This window comes from Malaya genurostris, chromosome 3, assembly GCF_030247185.1.
Source record: "Malaya genurostris strain Urasoe2022 chromosome 3, Malgen_1.1, whole genome shotgun sequence".
Taxonomy (NCBI): domain Eukaryota; kingdom Metazoa; phylum Arthropoda; class Insecta; order Diptera; family Culicidae; genus Malaya; species Malaya genurostris.
Window position 1 is genome coordinate 53,176,806 of NC_080572.1, and position 17,639 is coordinate 53,194,444.

Genomic DNA, 17,639 nt, shown 5'->3' on the forward strand with positions numbered 1-17,639 from the left:
GATAAAAAATACACATTAATCTGTACAGTGGTTACCCTATTTCGCACGGCATATTTCTAAACGACATCCATACTAGTATAAAGATAGGTTCTACATCAATACTTTCGTTTTTGCATTACTTGAGTCGTAATTGAATGTGTTTGTGACGGTGCAAACTTTGTCTACTTCCATTTTGATGAATGCTTTTGGTACGAAATAGAGAAAATTACATTAATACTTTATATAATCTGTAGAACTGAAAAGTGCTTTGAATTGTCACGACCAATAGGATCTGCTTTTAATTCCGAGATGGTTCTTTGCGTGTACACTGATGACTTCAGCTGGCCGACTTCTGGTGTAGTAACGCTGTGTGCTCGGCCCGATGTTACTCTCGTGTGTGTCTCGCTTCTATAACAGTTGCTCACAAAATGATAAAAAAGTGAAATGTTCAGTTTTTATATCGCTGGAGCATATTTTGTTTTCTTCCCCAGAACGCGCTCTGATTGGCTGGTGCTGAAATGGGTCGAATCAGACAGGTTTTTCAGTAGTGTGCTATTGAAACACTTCAATGTTATTGTAATACAGGTTAAAATTGAAAAATTTCGATTCTATTGTTGGTTAAATTATATAAATCCTTCTACAGATCACTAAGCTATGAACTATCAAAATATGAGAAAGGCAAACGCGCGTCATGTATTTTCCTCTTTGATTCTCGGTGATTCCAAACATTTAAGAAAAGTTTAATTTTGAATTATTGGAGATTATGTCACACAACTGAAAATTTTATCATAAAATTGTAATCATATTTCCGATATAGCCAAAATTATGTTGATTCGTTAGAAACAACAAGAGATATTCATGATAGGAAACTAATCACTCTCTCAGAGCGGAAAATTTTGAAAAGATGCCCCATAGTAAAGTAATTGGTATTCGCGACAAAAGAAAATCAGTACCCAAGCTTGTAAACTTTTGCATGAATCTTGAGTGCTGTATGTATTCGTGGTTTCATAAATGGAAATTCACATTCTGTAATAAGATCTATTTCGATTTCTCCGATGTCATCGCGATGCTAGGACTTTTCGAGGGTCAAACTTAGATTCCGACCACTATCTTGTGGTATGCAAAATTCCAGCACGATTGTCCCCAGATAGGAGAAAGTCATGTGAACATACAGTGGGTTTCGATTTCGGCTGTATCCGAAGAATACACCCGTATACTTGACGAACGAATCGGAACGCAGTGTGGAAGCAGTTTCACGACGTGGTGAACATAACATCCACATAAGTGTTAGGTACCACACGGGGAAACCAACAGAACGCTAGGTTTGATATTGACTGCCAGAGAGTTACAAACGACAAAATACCAGGCCTGAAGCCGAATACTTACCGCGGTGACCCGTCCAAACAAAGAGCAATATAGGGAGTTTGAAGACAGCAAGAAACGAAATGAGGATTGAAGATGATGAACAAGCTGTGGACCCACCCACGCTAGACGAAATACGGAAAGCGGTTGGATTGCTAAAAATGGGAAGGCCTATGGAAGGAACGGGATCTCGACCGAACTTTTCAAAGTTGAAAGCGAGCGGCTGTACTACCAACTCTACCAAGTGATCAGAATGATCTGGGAAAGAGAGGAAATACCTTCGGACTGGCTAGATGGTCTTATATGCCCTATCTACAAAAAAGGTCACTGCCTTGATTGTGAAAACTATCGAGGCCATACATAACACTCCTCAATATAAATATATAAGGTACATTCTAGAGTTCTGTTCAGCAGACTGCGTCCGTTGGCAGAATCCTTTGTCGGCGAATACCAATGCGGTTTTAGAGAAGGACGTTCAACGACGGACCAGATTTTCACCTTGCGACACACATACGTATAGATTTCGCGAACGGCATTGATATTATTGGTGTGGATCGTATAGCTGTGGAAGAGGCTTTTGTGCCTTTCAAGAAAGAAGCTGCGAGAATAGGGTTGGCGATAAACTCTACCAAGATGAAGAATATGGTGTCTGCTAGAGAACGGGACAGACCAACCAACCCAGTCAAACAATTTCATTATCTTTATGTTTCGACTTAGACTCGTCAGTGCATAACAGTTCATGTTGAACTGCAGGTGGCCCAACAGTTCAACAGAAACTGTTATGCACTGACGAGTCTAAGACGAAACGTTAAGATAATTAAATTGGTTCTGTGCACAAAATTGTTACATACAAATAACAGATCGGCTGAAAAGTTCGTATCGTTTCTATGAGAGGGCACCACTAAAATTAAATCCATACCATTTTCAGTTAGTACCAACCTTCAAAAGGTACGTGTATAAATTTGACAGCTGTCTGATTATTAGTTTGTGAGATATTGCATTTTGAGTGAAGCTGCTTTTGTTATTGTGAAAAAAATGGAAAAAAAGGAATTTCGTGTGTTGATGAAACACTACTTTTTGATGAAAAAAAGTGCCGCCGATACCAAAAAATGGCTTGGTGGGTGTTATCCAGACTCTGCACCGGGCGAAGCAACAATTCGTAAGTCTTTTGCAAAATTTCGTACTGGTCATATGAGCACCGAAGACGATGAACGCAGTGGACGTCCAAAAGAGGCTGTTACCGATGAAAACGTGAAAAAAATCCACAAAATGATTTCAATTTTTCAATGACCGTAAAGTGAAGTCGATCGAGATAGCTGACACCCTAAAGATATCAAAGGAACGTGTTGGACATATTATTCACGAATATTTGGATATGAGAAAGCTTTGTGCAAAATGGGTGCCGCGTGAGCTCACAATCGATCAAAAACAACAACGAATTGATGATTCTGAACAGTGTTTGGAGCTGTTATATCGAAATAAAACCGATTTTTTTCGTCGATATATAACAATGGACGAAACATGGCTCCATCACTTCACTCCGGAGTCTAATCGACAGTCAGCTGAGTGGACTGCACGCGATGAACCGAACCCGAAACGTGGAAAGACTCAACAATCGGCCGGTAAGGTTATGGCGTCTGTATTTTGGGATTCGCATGGTATTATTTTCATCGACTACCTTGAAAAGGGAAAAACCATCAACAGTGACTATTATATAGCGTTATTAGAGCGTTTGAAGGACGAAATTTCAAAAAAACGGCCTCATTTGAAGAAGAAAAAAGTTTTGTTTCATCAAGACAATGCACCGTGTCACAAGTCGATGAAAACCATGCTGAAATTGAACGAATTGGGCTTCGAATTGCTCCCTCATCCACCGTATTCTCCAGATTTGGTCCCCAGTGACTTTTGCCTGTTCTCAGACCTCAAGAGAATGCTCGCTGGTAAAAAATTTAGAAGCAATGAAGAGGTAATCGCTGAAACTGAGGCCTATTTTGAGTAAAGGACAAATCGTACTCAAAAATGGTATCGAAAAGTTGGAAGATCGCTATAATCACTGTATCGCCTATGATGGCAATTATGTTGAATAATGAAAACGAATTTTGGCAAAAAAAATGTGTGTTTCTATTAAACGATACGAACTTTTCAGCCGAACTATTATATACACACACATTCTGCGTAATCGAAAACTATATGACACAAGATATTATAGTCGGCCCCTTTTCACAGTGATTGTATAAACCTTCTTTATACAAAAAGGGCAAAAAAGACAATCGATAACCAGAACACGTTGACTTATTGCGTAATTTAAAAAAACTCTACAACCCAATCGAATCGAACAAAAAAAAATAAAACAAAAGGTTTAAATATTTGCACATAAAATGCAAACCGGCCCACCGTTAACGCATCAATGAATGCATTCACAAAGTTGCATTCAAATGTCAACTGCTCGTGGGAGCATGAATCTTGGCAGTTACTAGTAACAACCACCAACTGCCAGCACGTTTACGGGAAATTAACGAAAAAAAGATCAACAAACTCAACTCTGTTAATCTGCTTAAAATGGTGTTGAAAGCAGCGGCCTTTAGTGGTTTGGAATTATGTTCGATTTCGACTGGATTCGAATGCGAATCGATTTGATTTTAAAATGCCAACACGAGAGGATGTTGAGCTTGGAGAAAAGATTATTATAAAATTGTCCAATTGTTGCACATTGCTGTAGTACACTCAAAAAAAAATTGAATTTTACAGGTGACTTAATCCCTCATACGATGTAATTCATAAAGACCTAATTTGTCAAATGACGGAAGATTTTATTTGTACTGACTTAATGTTAGATGAGCTTGAATTTTGCTGGTTTCAACAGTAACTTGCGTTCTGCTAGCAGGTGCGACTGTTTGAATTTAAATGCACCTTTTACTAACCAAGCAGATGCATGTTTCTGTGGCTCAGTCGATAAACAGACGTACTAGCGATCCAATGATTCTCGGTTCAAGTCAGTATTCGGTTGCTATCAGTATTCTTTTTTTTATTTCAATTTATTTCATGTCATGAAGTTTTAGACACAATATTAAATGTTCTTCGACGTAAATTTGCGTGAACTGCGACGCTCCTTTTATGTGCATCTAATAAGATGTAAAATCACAGGGTTTTTTTTAAGTGTGTAGCTACTGTTGATTGTCTTTTATGAATGAATCTAGAGTTCAAAACAATTCCGACCGTATCACCTGGATGTGTATTCGTCTTTTTCATTCACTCAAAATAGGCAAAAATGACGAAAAACAAATGAAACTCGCAACCTTGCTTGCAAACTATGAGAACGCGAACCTTGTCCAGTCAACGAAATAAGCGGTAGTTTTAAAATTGTGTTCTTCCTTTCATTCAACCATGTGGAAATGAGTGGAAATCGTTTACTGTGCAGTGTGAATAGTGTCAAAAATGACAGAAAACGATTCACAATGATTTTTACTTGTTTCTGTTCGTATCTATAGTATTTTTGATTTTCAAAGAGTGTAATTACTTCGATGTATCATATTTTACATACTTTGTACAGCCAAACTTCACAGATTTTCGTTATATCGATGGGAATTGAAATTCGACTGATTCTTTCTGCAGGCGTCATATTGGTTTCGCAGGCATTTTGTGTGTGAAAAATAATTTCATTATTTTTCTCGAAGATGGCTCCCGTATAAGATTTCTGAATTTCATTTGAATCTGACTTCTGGTTCCGGAACTACACGATGAATGTCACTTATTTTGTTCGTAGATGGCTAAACCGATTTCGTCCATCTAATATTCAAATGGAAGGTTTTAAGGTCCCAAATGAACTGCTTCTTTTTTAATTAAATCCGACTTATGGCTCATAAACTAAAATAAACTGAAATAAACTTATTTCAGTTTTACCGACATTCGGTTTTCGATCCCGGAACGTACCCAAAAGCTTTATTTGGAACGCACTACGATTTCTCTAAAATGGCTACAATGATTTTCAAAAATTAAAACCTAATGAAATTTCAAAAATTGGGGGTATTGTTTGTTTGTGCAAACAGCACATATTTTGTTTCTATTTCTTCGCGTTTCACTTTCGGCTCAACAGTGCTTAAAGCAGTTCAATTTGAACTGCCATCTCGTGCCTAGCAGTTGAACTTAAACCGCTAAGCAGACGCAAAGTTTGCACTATTTATGCAACCCTTAAATAATATAACACAGGTGTTATATTAAACTGACATCTCAGGCGTAACCGAATGACGGCTTATTACTGGCTGTCGCAGAATATGAACATTTTGGGGTTATTTTGTTTCTATTTCTATTTACAACCCATTAGGCGGAATTAACTGACTTCGGTTACACCGGTTTCCGAATTCGGTGCCCTAAGGTATCGGGAATAAATAAGCTAAAAGACGGCCAAAATGAATTCAATAGACCAAAATTTAAATTAAAATAAGCTAAATAATAAATTGGTAAGTTTTATCCGATTCCAACTTCCAATTTTGTAATTACAGGGTTATTAGTTTTTAAAATTCGTCATAGAAGACGACGATACCAAAAGTCTTCAAAGTTGTACTCAAAACTATTTCAATTTATTCGCCTTACTAATTCATGGACATACGAACAATTTTGGGTTTTGCTGGTCTCTGAATACCGTTTCTGGAAGTACCATAAATAATGACAAAAACTTTGTAGAGGAACTCACTTCTACTTCTCATGGAATAGTTTATCGATTGTCACACGTTTAGATTGAAAGGAATAATTTTAAGGTTTCATACAATTTCTATCTTCGATTCGTCTTGCAGTTACAAAATAACAAGGTAATGAGTGATTGATCGAAATTTCAAACTGTCATTTAAAAAGAACGGTCATTAAAATAATTTCATGAAAACTAAAAACTTCGAAGAATATTCAAGTTGAAAACATAAGTAGTATTAAGTACGTTTTTATCAGTGAAGTGAATTCTGAATTTTATCTGATTTATTAGTTATTTATGTAATTCTGCAGCTAAATTCAACTAAATCAAAAAAAGTAATACAAAACACGAAGCAGAGCTAATTCCGGTCATCAGGGGCGACAAGTTCCATGAAGTATTGAAGCGGCACAAAAAATTATTACTACAGAACATTTAAACTTAGCAATATATAACATTTTTATAGAAGGAACGGAGAGGTTAGAGCAAATAAAAAGCTACTAAGTAAGCAAGTTTTGTTTTTTTTCGAAATGTTTTGCCACGATCAAAAACCTTTTTCATTACTATTCCAGTAATAACCAATATTCGAAAGTGTTTTCTCTGAAGAACATCTAACTGATGAAGGAATATCTCTTGCGGCGAATAATGTCCTTCTTCGTTCTCCAATTGGATGTCATCCTATTATCTCAACTGCTACTGTGAGCTCAGCATGTGCCAAGTTAAAACGTGGTAATAAAAAACTGCTCTGGCAGTCTATTAGTTCCACTATCCATTATACTCAACTGCTCCTTACGTTCAAGAACTTTTCCTGAAATAAGGAAGAAATCCTATGTGTTTCCTGTTTATAAAAAAGGAAACAGGTATACAGTATCTAACTACCGCGGAATGGCAGCTTTGTGTGCCGTATCTAAGCTGTTTGAAATTAAAGCTCTGGATTTTATAACACAGAATTGCTCTAACTATATATCTGATACTCAACATGGTTTCATGCCGAATTGTTCGACGTCTACAAATTTAGTATCCTATACTTCCTTTATCATACGTTCGTTACAATCACGACTACAAGTAGATTTTATCTACACCGATTTCTCCGCTGCGTTTGACAAGATTAATCATCAAATAACAATCCCAAAGTTGAATAGACTAGGATTTAACGGGTCATTTCTGAATTGGCTTTACTCATATCTTACTGGTCGCGAAATGATAGTGAAAATAGGAGACTGTACAACCTTACCATTCGCCGTAACCTCTGGAGTTCCTTAAGGAAGTCACCTTGGACTGTTTATATTTCTACTTTATCTCAACGACCTAAATTTTTCGATCAAGTGCATGAAACTATCGTTCGCCGATGACTTTATTTCATGTCATCAAATCCACAGCTGTAGTGTAATATCAACAGAATGGTTTTGAACGCCTCCAAATGCTCCGTCATCTCTTTTAGTCGTAAAAAGTCTAAAATCAGTTTCGGCTATAATATTTCACAAATAGTTCTGGAACGTACATCGTCTGTGAAGGACCTTGGTGTTAAATTTCAAGGAACACATTGAGTTTACTATCTCCAAAGCCTCCAAGCTGGTAGGATTCATTTTTCGCGTTACTAAAGAATTCGATGATGTACATTGCTTGAAAGCATTATATTCTGCCTTAGTTCGCTCTACGCTCGAATACGCCTCGGTTGTCTGGTCACCGTACTACCAAAACGACATCCAACGCATTGAAGCAATTCAACGGAAGTTAGTTCGATTTGCTCTGCGTCGGCTTCCTTGGAGAAACCCTTGGAACCTCCCAAGTTACCATGCCAGATGCAAACCGATTGACCTCGATTTGTTATCTGTCCGTCGCGATGTCAGCAAGGTTACTTTTGTTACTTTTTAACTCTCCTCCAATCAAGAATAGACTGCTTCGAGCTCTTACAGCATTTACAAATTGATATCCACCGCCGTTATCGTAGAAATTATTCTTTTCTTAGGACCCCCTATGCTAGAAGCTAATTATGGGTATAACGATCCTTTTGCCAGCATATGCCAAATATTCACAGTTCCAATTCATTCGACTTTAATCTATCACGAAACGTTGTCAAGAAATTGTTCCTAGGGTTACTATCCAATTAGTTTTAGTTTTAGTTAGTTTAGAAATGCTATGTTTAAGTGAAATGTATCATGTGGATGATTGTAATCTGTTGGTGCTAAAGATGAGGAGGTTTTATGCCTGTTTGACAGAAACTAAACCCACCGGACCTTTCCCTGCTTCAAGTAAACAATTAATAAACAAATAATAGTGTTAAAGTATAGCACATTTCACATTATAGTAAATTAGTTTAAAAATTGTAGTAACTTAGTGAAGAAATATGAACGATTACGGAGTCGAACTAGGACACCACTAGGAGTATTAAAACATCTTCGTCTGAACTCTGCGCAACGCAAAGTGTACATATATTTACACTAAGGTCTCTTTTTACATGAGGGTTACGTACCGTGTTAAAAAAATCCGTGTAAAATAAAACCGTGATAATTGCGGAAACCGTGCAAAAAAACCGCGTGGAAAATTTGACGTAATAATTCCAAAAACCGTTAATTTGGGTATTTGTTTGTTTTGTTTTTGATAAAATGTAACTGTTTTTTCACAATATAAACGGAAATCTAAAAACCAGCCTGAGGTTACGAGAAGGTCTAATCATACTTGATAAAACACATTGGATAACAAATTAAAATTAGATCACACAGGAATTGTACGATAATCAAAATAATCTAAATGGCTCATGCCTTATGTTTAATAAATTCTGTTTTCAAAAGAACGATAATACGTACAATTTAGAACGTTCGACTAAAGTACTAATAATACCACCCATAAACACTTTCACTGCAAATAAAGTGTTGATTATATAAACAATAAAGATAAGTTGAGTTACTGCTTTTGTCAATCCTCTTTAATTCATGTGAGTGATTACAAATCCTAAAAAATACCATGTTAGTTTTATCCGATTTGAACACAATTGCAATCTTACGTTCAGTAAGCTTCCTCAACTTGAACATCAGTATCTACACTAGTGAGCCGGCGGCTATTGCTCCGTCTGAGATGGAGTTTTGTTAGACTTTATACATCTATTCGAAAAAAATGTGTTTAAGCAAACGAGGTTATGGAATCCACTTCAATAACAATTTTAGCGCGAAGTGATTTGGCTATAACGTTACAAATTATTCCCTAACATTATATTTAATTACATGAGTGCACCATAGCTACCTTATAATTCAATAGACCCGCTCTTCGGAATTATGATAAGTTTTAAGAACTTCTATGATAGGTATATAAAATAATAGATATTAATGACTGACATCGACTAATTCAACCGCCACCTTTCTAACTCAATATATGATGAATCATCTCTTTGACGTCTCTGGTGTCGCCCGCTAATTCTGGTCAGTGATGCGAGGGGTCCAACAGCTAAATGTTGTTAACATAAAGCGATGTGTAGTAAACACTAACGATCTTAATAGTCATTTTTTTAATTAAACTGAGTGGGAAGGCATGGGCATTGAATGAAGATCTATGCACGCAGCGACAGAATTAAAGGGAAAGAATTCATAGAGATGAATATGGATCAAATTAGAAAAGGTATTACTATGTGTCATGCTGAAGAAACTCATTTCATCGGCGTAAATCATAATACTACTAGAGTTATATTATTCAAATGGGTATAAAATACTGTACTGCTCGATATGATGAAAACTTGAATATATCTCGATAATATCAATGACGATGCTAACATCATATACCACAACAGAGCGGAAGAGACGTTGTCGTGTAATTTACAACAGGGACTGAAGATCTGAAGGCTGATTAATCATTTTTTGGAACGACAGACAATGATCTTACAGACAACCTGTTCCCTTTTTAAATTTTTTCTCAAAAAACAAATGACAGTGGACAGTGCTTTTTAAACTCACATCAGAAACCGTGTTAATTGCGAAAACCGCGTAAATAAAAACCGTGTTAATTCCGGAATCCCGTGTAAAAAGAGACCTATATATATATATATATATATATATATATATATATATATATATATATATATATATATATATATATATATATATATATATATATATATATATATATATATATATATATATATATATATATATATATATATATATATATATATATATATATATATAAGTTTTTAGTTATCTTTGAAGTGATGTAAATTTTGGTCAGCCATCGCTTTTAGCTAGCACATTGTGCAGCACCAACGATGAAGCACCGGTAAAATTAGAGAAGGGGATTTTCCGACCGACCGAAACAAAAAGTTGTTTGCTTTGTTCAGATGTCGAGCTTTTTGTTTCGTTTTGATTGAAGTGAATGAAAAGTATCTGTATGACGAGAAATTTTTCAGGAACGGAACAGTTTGTAGCTGTCAGGAACAGAGTTAAGATTCAATGAGAATCGCAAAAGTATATTATGACTCCTGTAATTAGTGACTCCTGTAAATTTAATACAAATATTATGCTACCAACAAGGTGTCATTTAGTCTAGTTGTGTTGAACAGTTTGGTATGCATTATGTCGCCTCTGGTGTGTTCATACAAATAGAACGTTATATGTTCATACTTGGTGGTATTGTTTGGATCTATGAGCTTATGATGCAATGGAATATTGTTTGTTTGTTGCTACATATTAAATATTGAGAATCAACATAAACATGCACTCGTTGTGATAGTCATGCAACAATAGCTTACTAATGCCGTGGTGGCGTGGATTGCTCTGGTTTTGCACTTTCGAGCAGAAATGCAACATTCTGATGGTGTTTCATTGCGATTTCTGCTTGAAAGTCCAAAACCAGAGCAATCCACGCCACCAGTGTTTTTCAATGATCTGTGATCTGTGATCGAATGCATGTTGTTCCGATTGATGGTGGCGTTCGATAATCACGTCCGTATTAGGCCTCATACCTGACGATATTGTCTGCCTTCACAGACAATTGCATTGAGTATGGGAGAGTGTTCGGTTACGGGCACCCTTTTATTTTAAGCTTATAATTTCTGACTATTATGCGGACATATATACATCGATGGAAAGCTGAAGTTCCTAGCTAACAACTGATAAAGAAACTAAGTTGAGTAAAGTTTTGGTCATTTCAAAAAAGGTGTTCGGTTACCGGCACCCCAAGAAATTTCGCTAAAAATAGGAAAATATAAGTAAAAACTGCAATTATTCAAAGAAACCACGAAATTTATTCTTTTAGGAGGCGTTTTGGACAAAAGTCTTTATTGTCTGATGGTGACTTCGCATTCACTCTCTTGACCGATGATTTGGATGGTGGAGAGATGTTTGGCAACAACTTTGGCTTGCTTTGTCTCTCTGCATCTCTGCATATCACTGACAATTTTTCATGATTTGTAAAATAAATTAGGTGCCTATAACTGAAATCGGTAGACATTCGGAAAATGAAGAAAAAACTACAAGGATCAGCCTCTGGGGTTGTTCGAGCCATTGATGTGGAACAAGGCAACCAAAATTTCTAATGATCGATATTTTCAATTAATCGCCACACTTTTGAATCCTCAAATGCACGAGAGTCTGCTTAGATTGCTCTTTATTAGGAACCAACACCGAACACGCGAACCCAGAATATAGACTTTAAGTCTATTCGCAACGCGGTAATGGATATCTGTTCTAAAATGACATACTGTTGTATAATTTAAAACTGTCAAAAATAAAACTCGAGCTTGACGATCTCAACGGAAAGATTTAAAATCTGTTCTAAATATTTCTGTAAATGTATTGGTGTTGTGTCTATTCACTTCACTGTTTCAAATCAGAAACAAACAAACTAAATTAATGATTTCGAAAACGATATGCATATTTTTACAGATCATAGTGAGCTGGAGTGCTTCTAAATGAAAATGTATTATTCAGTGCAAAACATTTAACGCTTATATTGATAATTTCTGAAATGTCATTCGACGCTTTGCATCTCGTCTCTCAGATTTCGTAACAGACGCTCACGCAAAAAAAAAATTAAAACAGTGTTCTATTCGTGTTTCAATTATTCTTTAATTTAAAACAATTTCGTCGAGCAGTTTTAAATCTGCTTTAAATTTGTACTCGAAAAATAGAACTAAGTCTCAGCGTCGTGATTGACAGGTTTCAGTTGTAGATCTAAAGTAGATCAGTCCATATGAAATAAAACAGCGTTGCGAACAACCTATTAGTCGTGATTTGTATTTGTTTTGTAGCCGACGAAATTACGTCAATAGCCCAAATGTATGCAATTATATGTTTGTACATGCTTGCGATACGGATATCGATATTTAAGCCTCTCTTCGCCAAGCTTGTGTTCAAGTTTTGTACGCAAGCAGTTATTTTTATAGCGTTTCTCTACCTTTACTATCCTTCTGCGATTTTGGTTGAAGCGATAAACTTTATCTCATCATCAATCGAGTTCATCTTATATAAATTAGAAATTAATCTTATGCACTCAAAATTTACCCTGGGGTAGTTGTCATTTTCTCAGGCGAAACGACATAACGATGAATTTCATCCGATCTTGCATGACACAAGATCAGAGCATACCAGTTGAAGCTTCAAATCGTTTTATGGCACTTTTTATCTTGCTGTCTAGCGACAACCTACCTCTAGCATACTACGCGAAGGACTGAAACGTTAGCTATAATTTTGCTTCTATTTATAGATTTGCGTGCTTCCAACAGCTTCGCTTTTGATTCGATTGACCAATCAGAGCGATGCTTTCCCTTTGATATATCGCTTACTCCTTCAAAACCGTCGACTATGGCAGGGAAATCCGGTATGCCGGCGATATTTTGCAGACAAAATAGGACACTGCTAGCTATTCATCAACATTTCAATGATACAATTAAAAATACATGGCTATGTACATTCAAATCAATACGTAGAAATATTTCCAATCAAATGGTGACATAATATTAATAATTGATACAAAATTGACTGAGCTGTAATTGTTCAAAACCTGACCACATTTCTACGTGTATTTTTCTTGAGTTTCTAGTTTGTACCCGTATATAGAAAACAAAAATGTGTTCCACATTAAAAAAAAAAGGGGGGGGGGGGGGGGGGGGGGGTAATGTCAGAGACATAACTGGATGTCGTGAATACGAAAACAAGAGTTCCTTAACACTTCCGAATATCAATTAGTTGATCAATAGTATGCATTATGCAAGCATTCTCTTTTTTGCATTTTTCGCAAAAACAAAGAAGGCTTCACTTGATCTCGATTACTGTGAATTTCACACAGCGAACAGTGCACAAATCTAATCGAACAGTTCTAGATTGCACTAAACTGAGGTTTCTACCTTCGATTTGCAAAGAAGAAATCCTAATAGTTATTTACGAAACATTTAGAGCCATTAGAACGACTGATTTTGTGTGATGCTCCCCACCGTTATCATCTTTTCGTTGTTCTTTCACCAATGTAAACGACTAGCAGCTGTGACGTATTCGCTTTTGTCACAAGCAAAACTAGCTTTGCAAACGACACACAATACATCTGCTCGCAGTGGCGATAGAATCTAAACTGATCCAATGTTTGTTAAGAGGTTTCTGTTTACGAGATTTCGTTTGAAGATTTTTCACTAATGGGCGATCCTAACGGCTATAAAAATAGCAGCATATGGACTTTTAATGTCGATTATTTCATTTTGGATTTGCATTCCATTGAAAGAACCTATCAGGATGCTGTACGGGATTCATTCCTGCTTTTCAGAAGGACCAAATTGTGGAGCTCACTACGATACTAAGCACTGTTCGGAACATTTTTCTCGAACGATTTGTTGTACAGCAGTAGACATTTTGTTCTCTTCCTCAGAACGCGTTCTGATTGGCTGGTGTTGACCTGGGTCAAATGAGACAGGTTTTTCAATAGTGTACTATTGAAATACTTCAATGATGTTGCTATTCTCGATTCTATTGGTAGTTAGATTATATATATCCTTTTACAGATCACTGAGCTATGAGCTTTCAAAATACGAGGGAGGCAAACGCGCCTTATGAATTATCCTCTTTGATATTCGTTTATACCAAACATTTCAGCAAAGTTTAATTTTGAATTGTTTGAGAATATGTCACACAACTGAAAATTTTATCATTAAATTGTGATCATATTTCCGATGGCATGTCGCAAAAATTATGTTGATTCGTTACATACAACAAGAGATATTCATAATCAAAAACTTATCACTCTCTCAGAGGGTAAATTTTGAAAAGGCGCCCCATGATAAAGTAAGTCGTATTCACGACAAAAACTTTGGTTGCGAAAACTTTGATAGCATCCGGTATCAAATCACGAAATAGATCGATTTTACCTCATACATATTCAATCCACTCACCTTTTCGATTGATGCTCTTCAATTTATGATACTATAAAGAAAAGTCAGAAAAAATTTTTGAGTTAATTTTCGCGCAATTGAAATTTGTTTTGAGCACAGTAAAAAGTACAAGCGTTTGTTTGCTTTGGTATCCAACACAAAACGAACGTGCTGCTATTAGACACACATGACATTTGTCGGAATGACACTATCTGTTTGATGTCAAAAGTTACCCCGGCAACCGAACACTGCCGGTATCCGAACACCTTACCCTACTAATGTAATTCTACTGATAATTGAAACATTTTTTTGGTGGGGTTCCATGCGGTTTCGAAGATTTCTTAATTAGATTTTTCTTTTACTTCCAGAATGGTGCAGTCACCAATGGGGGCTCCAGCCACCTTAGCAGTGCTACCCCTGCAAATCATAGTCCAACTACTGCACGAGAAAAATGGGGTAAAAACATTGAGTTCCTGCTGTCCTGCGTAGCCCTGTCGGTCGGTTTCGGCAACGTGTGGCGATTTCCGTATACGGCATTCACCAACGGCGGTGGCGCATTCGTGATACCTTACCTAATAGTGCTATTAATTATCGGCCGACCCGTTTACTACCTTGAGATGGTGATGGGTCAATTTTCGAACCGAGGTTGCGTCAAAGTTTACGATCTCGCTCCAGCTATGCGGGGTATCGGCGTAGGTCAAACCATAGCGATCTTCAGTGTTATCACGTACTACGCATCGGTGCTGGCAATCACGTTCCGCTATCTGGTGGCATCTTTCAGTACGGAATTGCCCTGGGCTAAGTGTGAGCCCCAGTGGGAGGATTGCGTGGATTCCAGTTTTATTGGATTGGTCTCTGCTGGCAACAGGACAACCGTTCAGTCGTCCGCTGAACTGTATTTTAGAAATACAATCTTACACAAAGCTGCATCGCTGGATAATGGAATTGGACTTCCTGATTGGCGACTGGTAATCTGTTTGGTTGTATCATGGATTTGTATTATCGCGATTCTTATTAGAGGTAACTGGTATTTGGTCTGTAAATCGCTTAGTTATAACATACTTTCTTTTCTTACACATTTTAGGTATCAAAAGTTCAGGAAAATTTTCCTATTTCCTTGCCATATTCCCCTACGTCATTATTTTTATTCTGCTCATAAGATCGGTGACCCTACCGGGTGCTTGGAATGGCATTAAATACTTTTTCACTCCCGATTGGAATAAATTATTGACCGTCGAAGTATGGTACGAAGCAGTCACGCAGTGTTTCTTTTCATTAACAATCTGCTTTGGAGGGCTAATTGTATACTCGTCATTCAATAACTTTCATAATAATATTTACCGGTAAGTACCAAGTTTCACTCCCAATTTGATTATTCTGTTGTATTCAGTGTTCTTTTGATATGCACATTTTGTTAGTTTTACGTTAACAAAAACAGTATAAAAGATGTATTTTAGTTGTGATAGTAACTGAAATTCTACTCTTATCCAGAGTTATTATATCAACCCAGAGTACTTCAAAATTTCAAATTATTCGCATTTGAGTGACTATGAACAGTTTCGTCCAATATACTAGAATCAATCCGTTTGCTTCCTGTTGTTAAATTACAGTGATGGAACTGAGATTTGGGAACTCATCGACATATTTTACATATTCGAATGATTCACTCTTTGCTTATGAACTGTCAAACTGATTTTGGTTCCATTTTGATTGGATCAGTTGGGACTTTTAAGAGAAGGAAAAAACTGCTTTAAAGTGCGAAGTGTACGTGTGTACCTGTTTTGGGGAAAAATGTTGAGATCGAATAAAAACCAATTGTCAGATGATGCATTTTTACGGAACATTCTACCATTCTACTTCAATGATCGCGAGCAATCATGAGAGTCGTTCGATTATTCTGACTTAAGAGTATTCGAAATAATTTCCTTCCAAAGATAAGCTGGAGCTGTGAGAAGTTCACCGGGACAGCTACAGGTACAGAAATAAGAGGAACAAGTACAGAAGTTCAAGTTCAAGTAAGTTCAAGAAAAAATAAAGAAGGTGCAGAAAGTACAAATCGAAAAACCAGAAATGAGGGAAACAGGTACAGGAAGTACTGGCACAATTGTACAGAGTGCCGAAAAAGGTACAGAATGTACAGATGGTACAGATATAAGTACAGAAGTTACAGGACCAAATACAGAAAATCCTGGAGCAGGTACAGAAAGTGCAAATAAAAATTCTGAAACAAGCACAGAAAACACAGGAACAAAAACACAAATTACAGAAACGTCATACATATAATGGCTATCATTTGCATAATTTTTTTCAGCCATATACTGTCGTGATCCGACTTGTTTTGTTGCGTGACTGGTGACTTAACAAATTCATTCCGGAAACACAGGAAATAATGGCCATAAAATTCCAAGACGGGAATTACATCGATTATTCTTATAAATGATAATGAGGACGGTTTTGCTTTCTCATATAAAAAGGCTACGCCATCACTGTGAAAATCGAATTTCTGATGGCCGAATGACATATCTCATTCGATTCAGTTCATCGAACTGAGCTAGTGAGTGTTTGTATGTGTGCACATGTGTGTATATATGTATGTGACAAATAATGTCACTCAATTTTTTCGGAGAACTGATTTTCGTAAACTAAGACTTCAAATGAAATGTCATAATTTCCCATCAATTTTTATCCGGTTACGACTTCCGGTTTCGCAGTAATATGCGTAATAAAAATGTAAAATATATGCGCTCAGTTTTCTCAGAGATGGCTGAATCGATTTTAATAAACTTAAATTCGAATGAAATGTCTTACAAATCTACAGTATGCTATTTAATTTAATTTGAATACGACTTCCGGTTCCGGAACTACCGGGTGATACGCAAAAACAGTCAATTTCAAGAGCGTGTTTCTAAAAATGGCAATGCAAAAAAGAATAAAGTCCTTTGAACTAGTGTTTTATTCGTATAATTTGAACGCCTTATCGGTTGATGGCAAAAGAAATCGGATTACAAAAAGCATCTCACTTCATTTTCTTAGATAAAACCCAATCAATTTTCACGATCTTAGATTCAAATGAAAGTCATAGGGTCTTCTAGAATGCTATTGGATTTTATTAAAATCCGATTCCCGGTTCCGGAAGCTCAGGGTGAAGTGTGCTTAAAATTTTAAATCATTTGAAGCGAAGAAGCAAAATCAAAGAAATATTCTACTAAATTTTGCTCGAAACTGTTTTATTTAATATCTCATGCTAGTTTTCGCTCTCACAAAATTCAATGAAATCCA

The 17,639-nt window shown here is 36.4% G+C and overlaps 1 protein-coding gene across 1 annotated transcript in view; it reads left to right on the forward strand.

Annotated features, from left to right (window-relative positions):
- Window positions 1–17,639, forward strand: part of LOC131437533 (sodium-dependent nutrient amino acid transporter 1-like) — a 28,405-nt gene that overhangs the window by 6,164 nt on the left and 4,602 nt on the right. Inside the window, exons 2-3 of the mRNA XM_058606940.1 lie at window positions 14,729–15,380; window positions 15,445–15,703. Coding sequence (XP_058462923.1) covers window positions 14,729–15,380; window positions 15,445–15,703 — 911 coding nt within the window. The remainder of the gene's footprint in view (window positions 1–14,728; window positions 15,381–15,444; window positions 15,704–17,639) is intronic.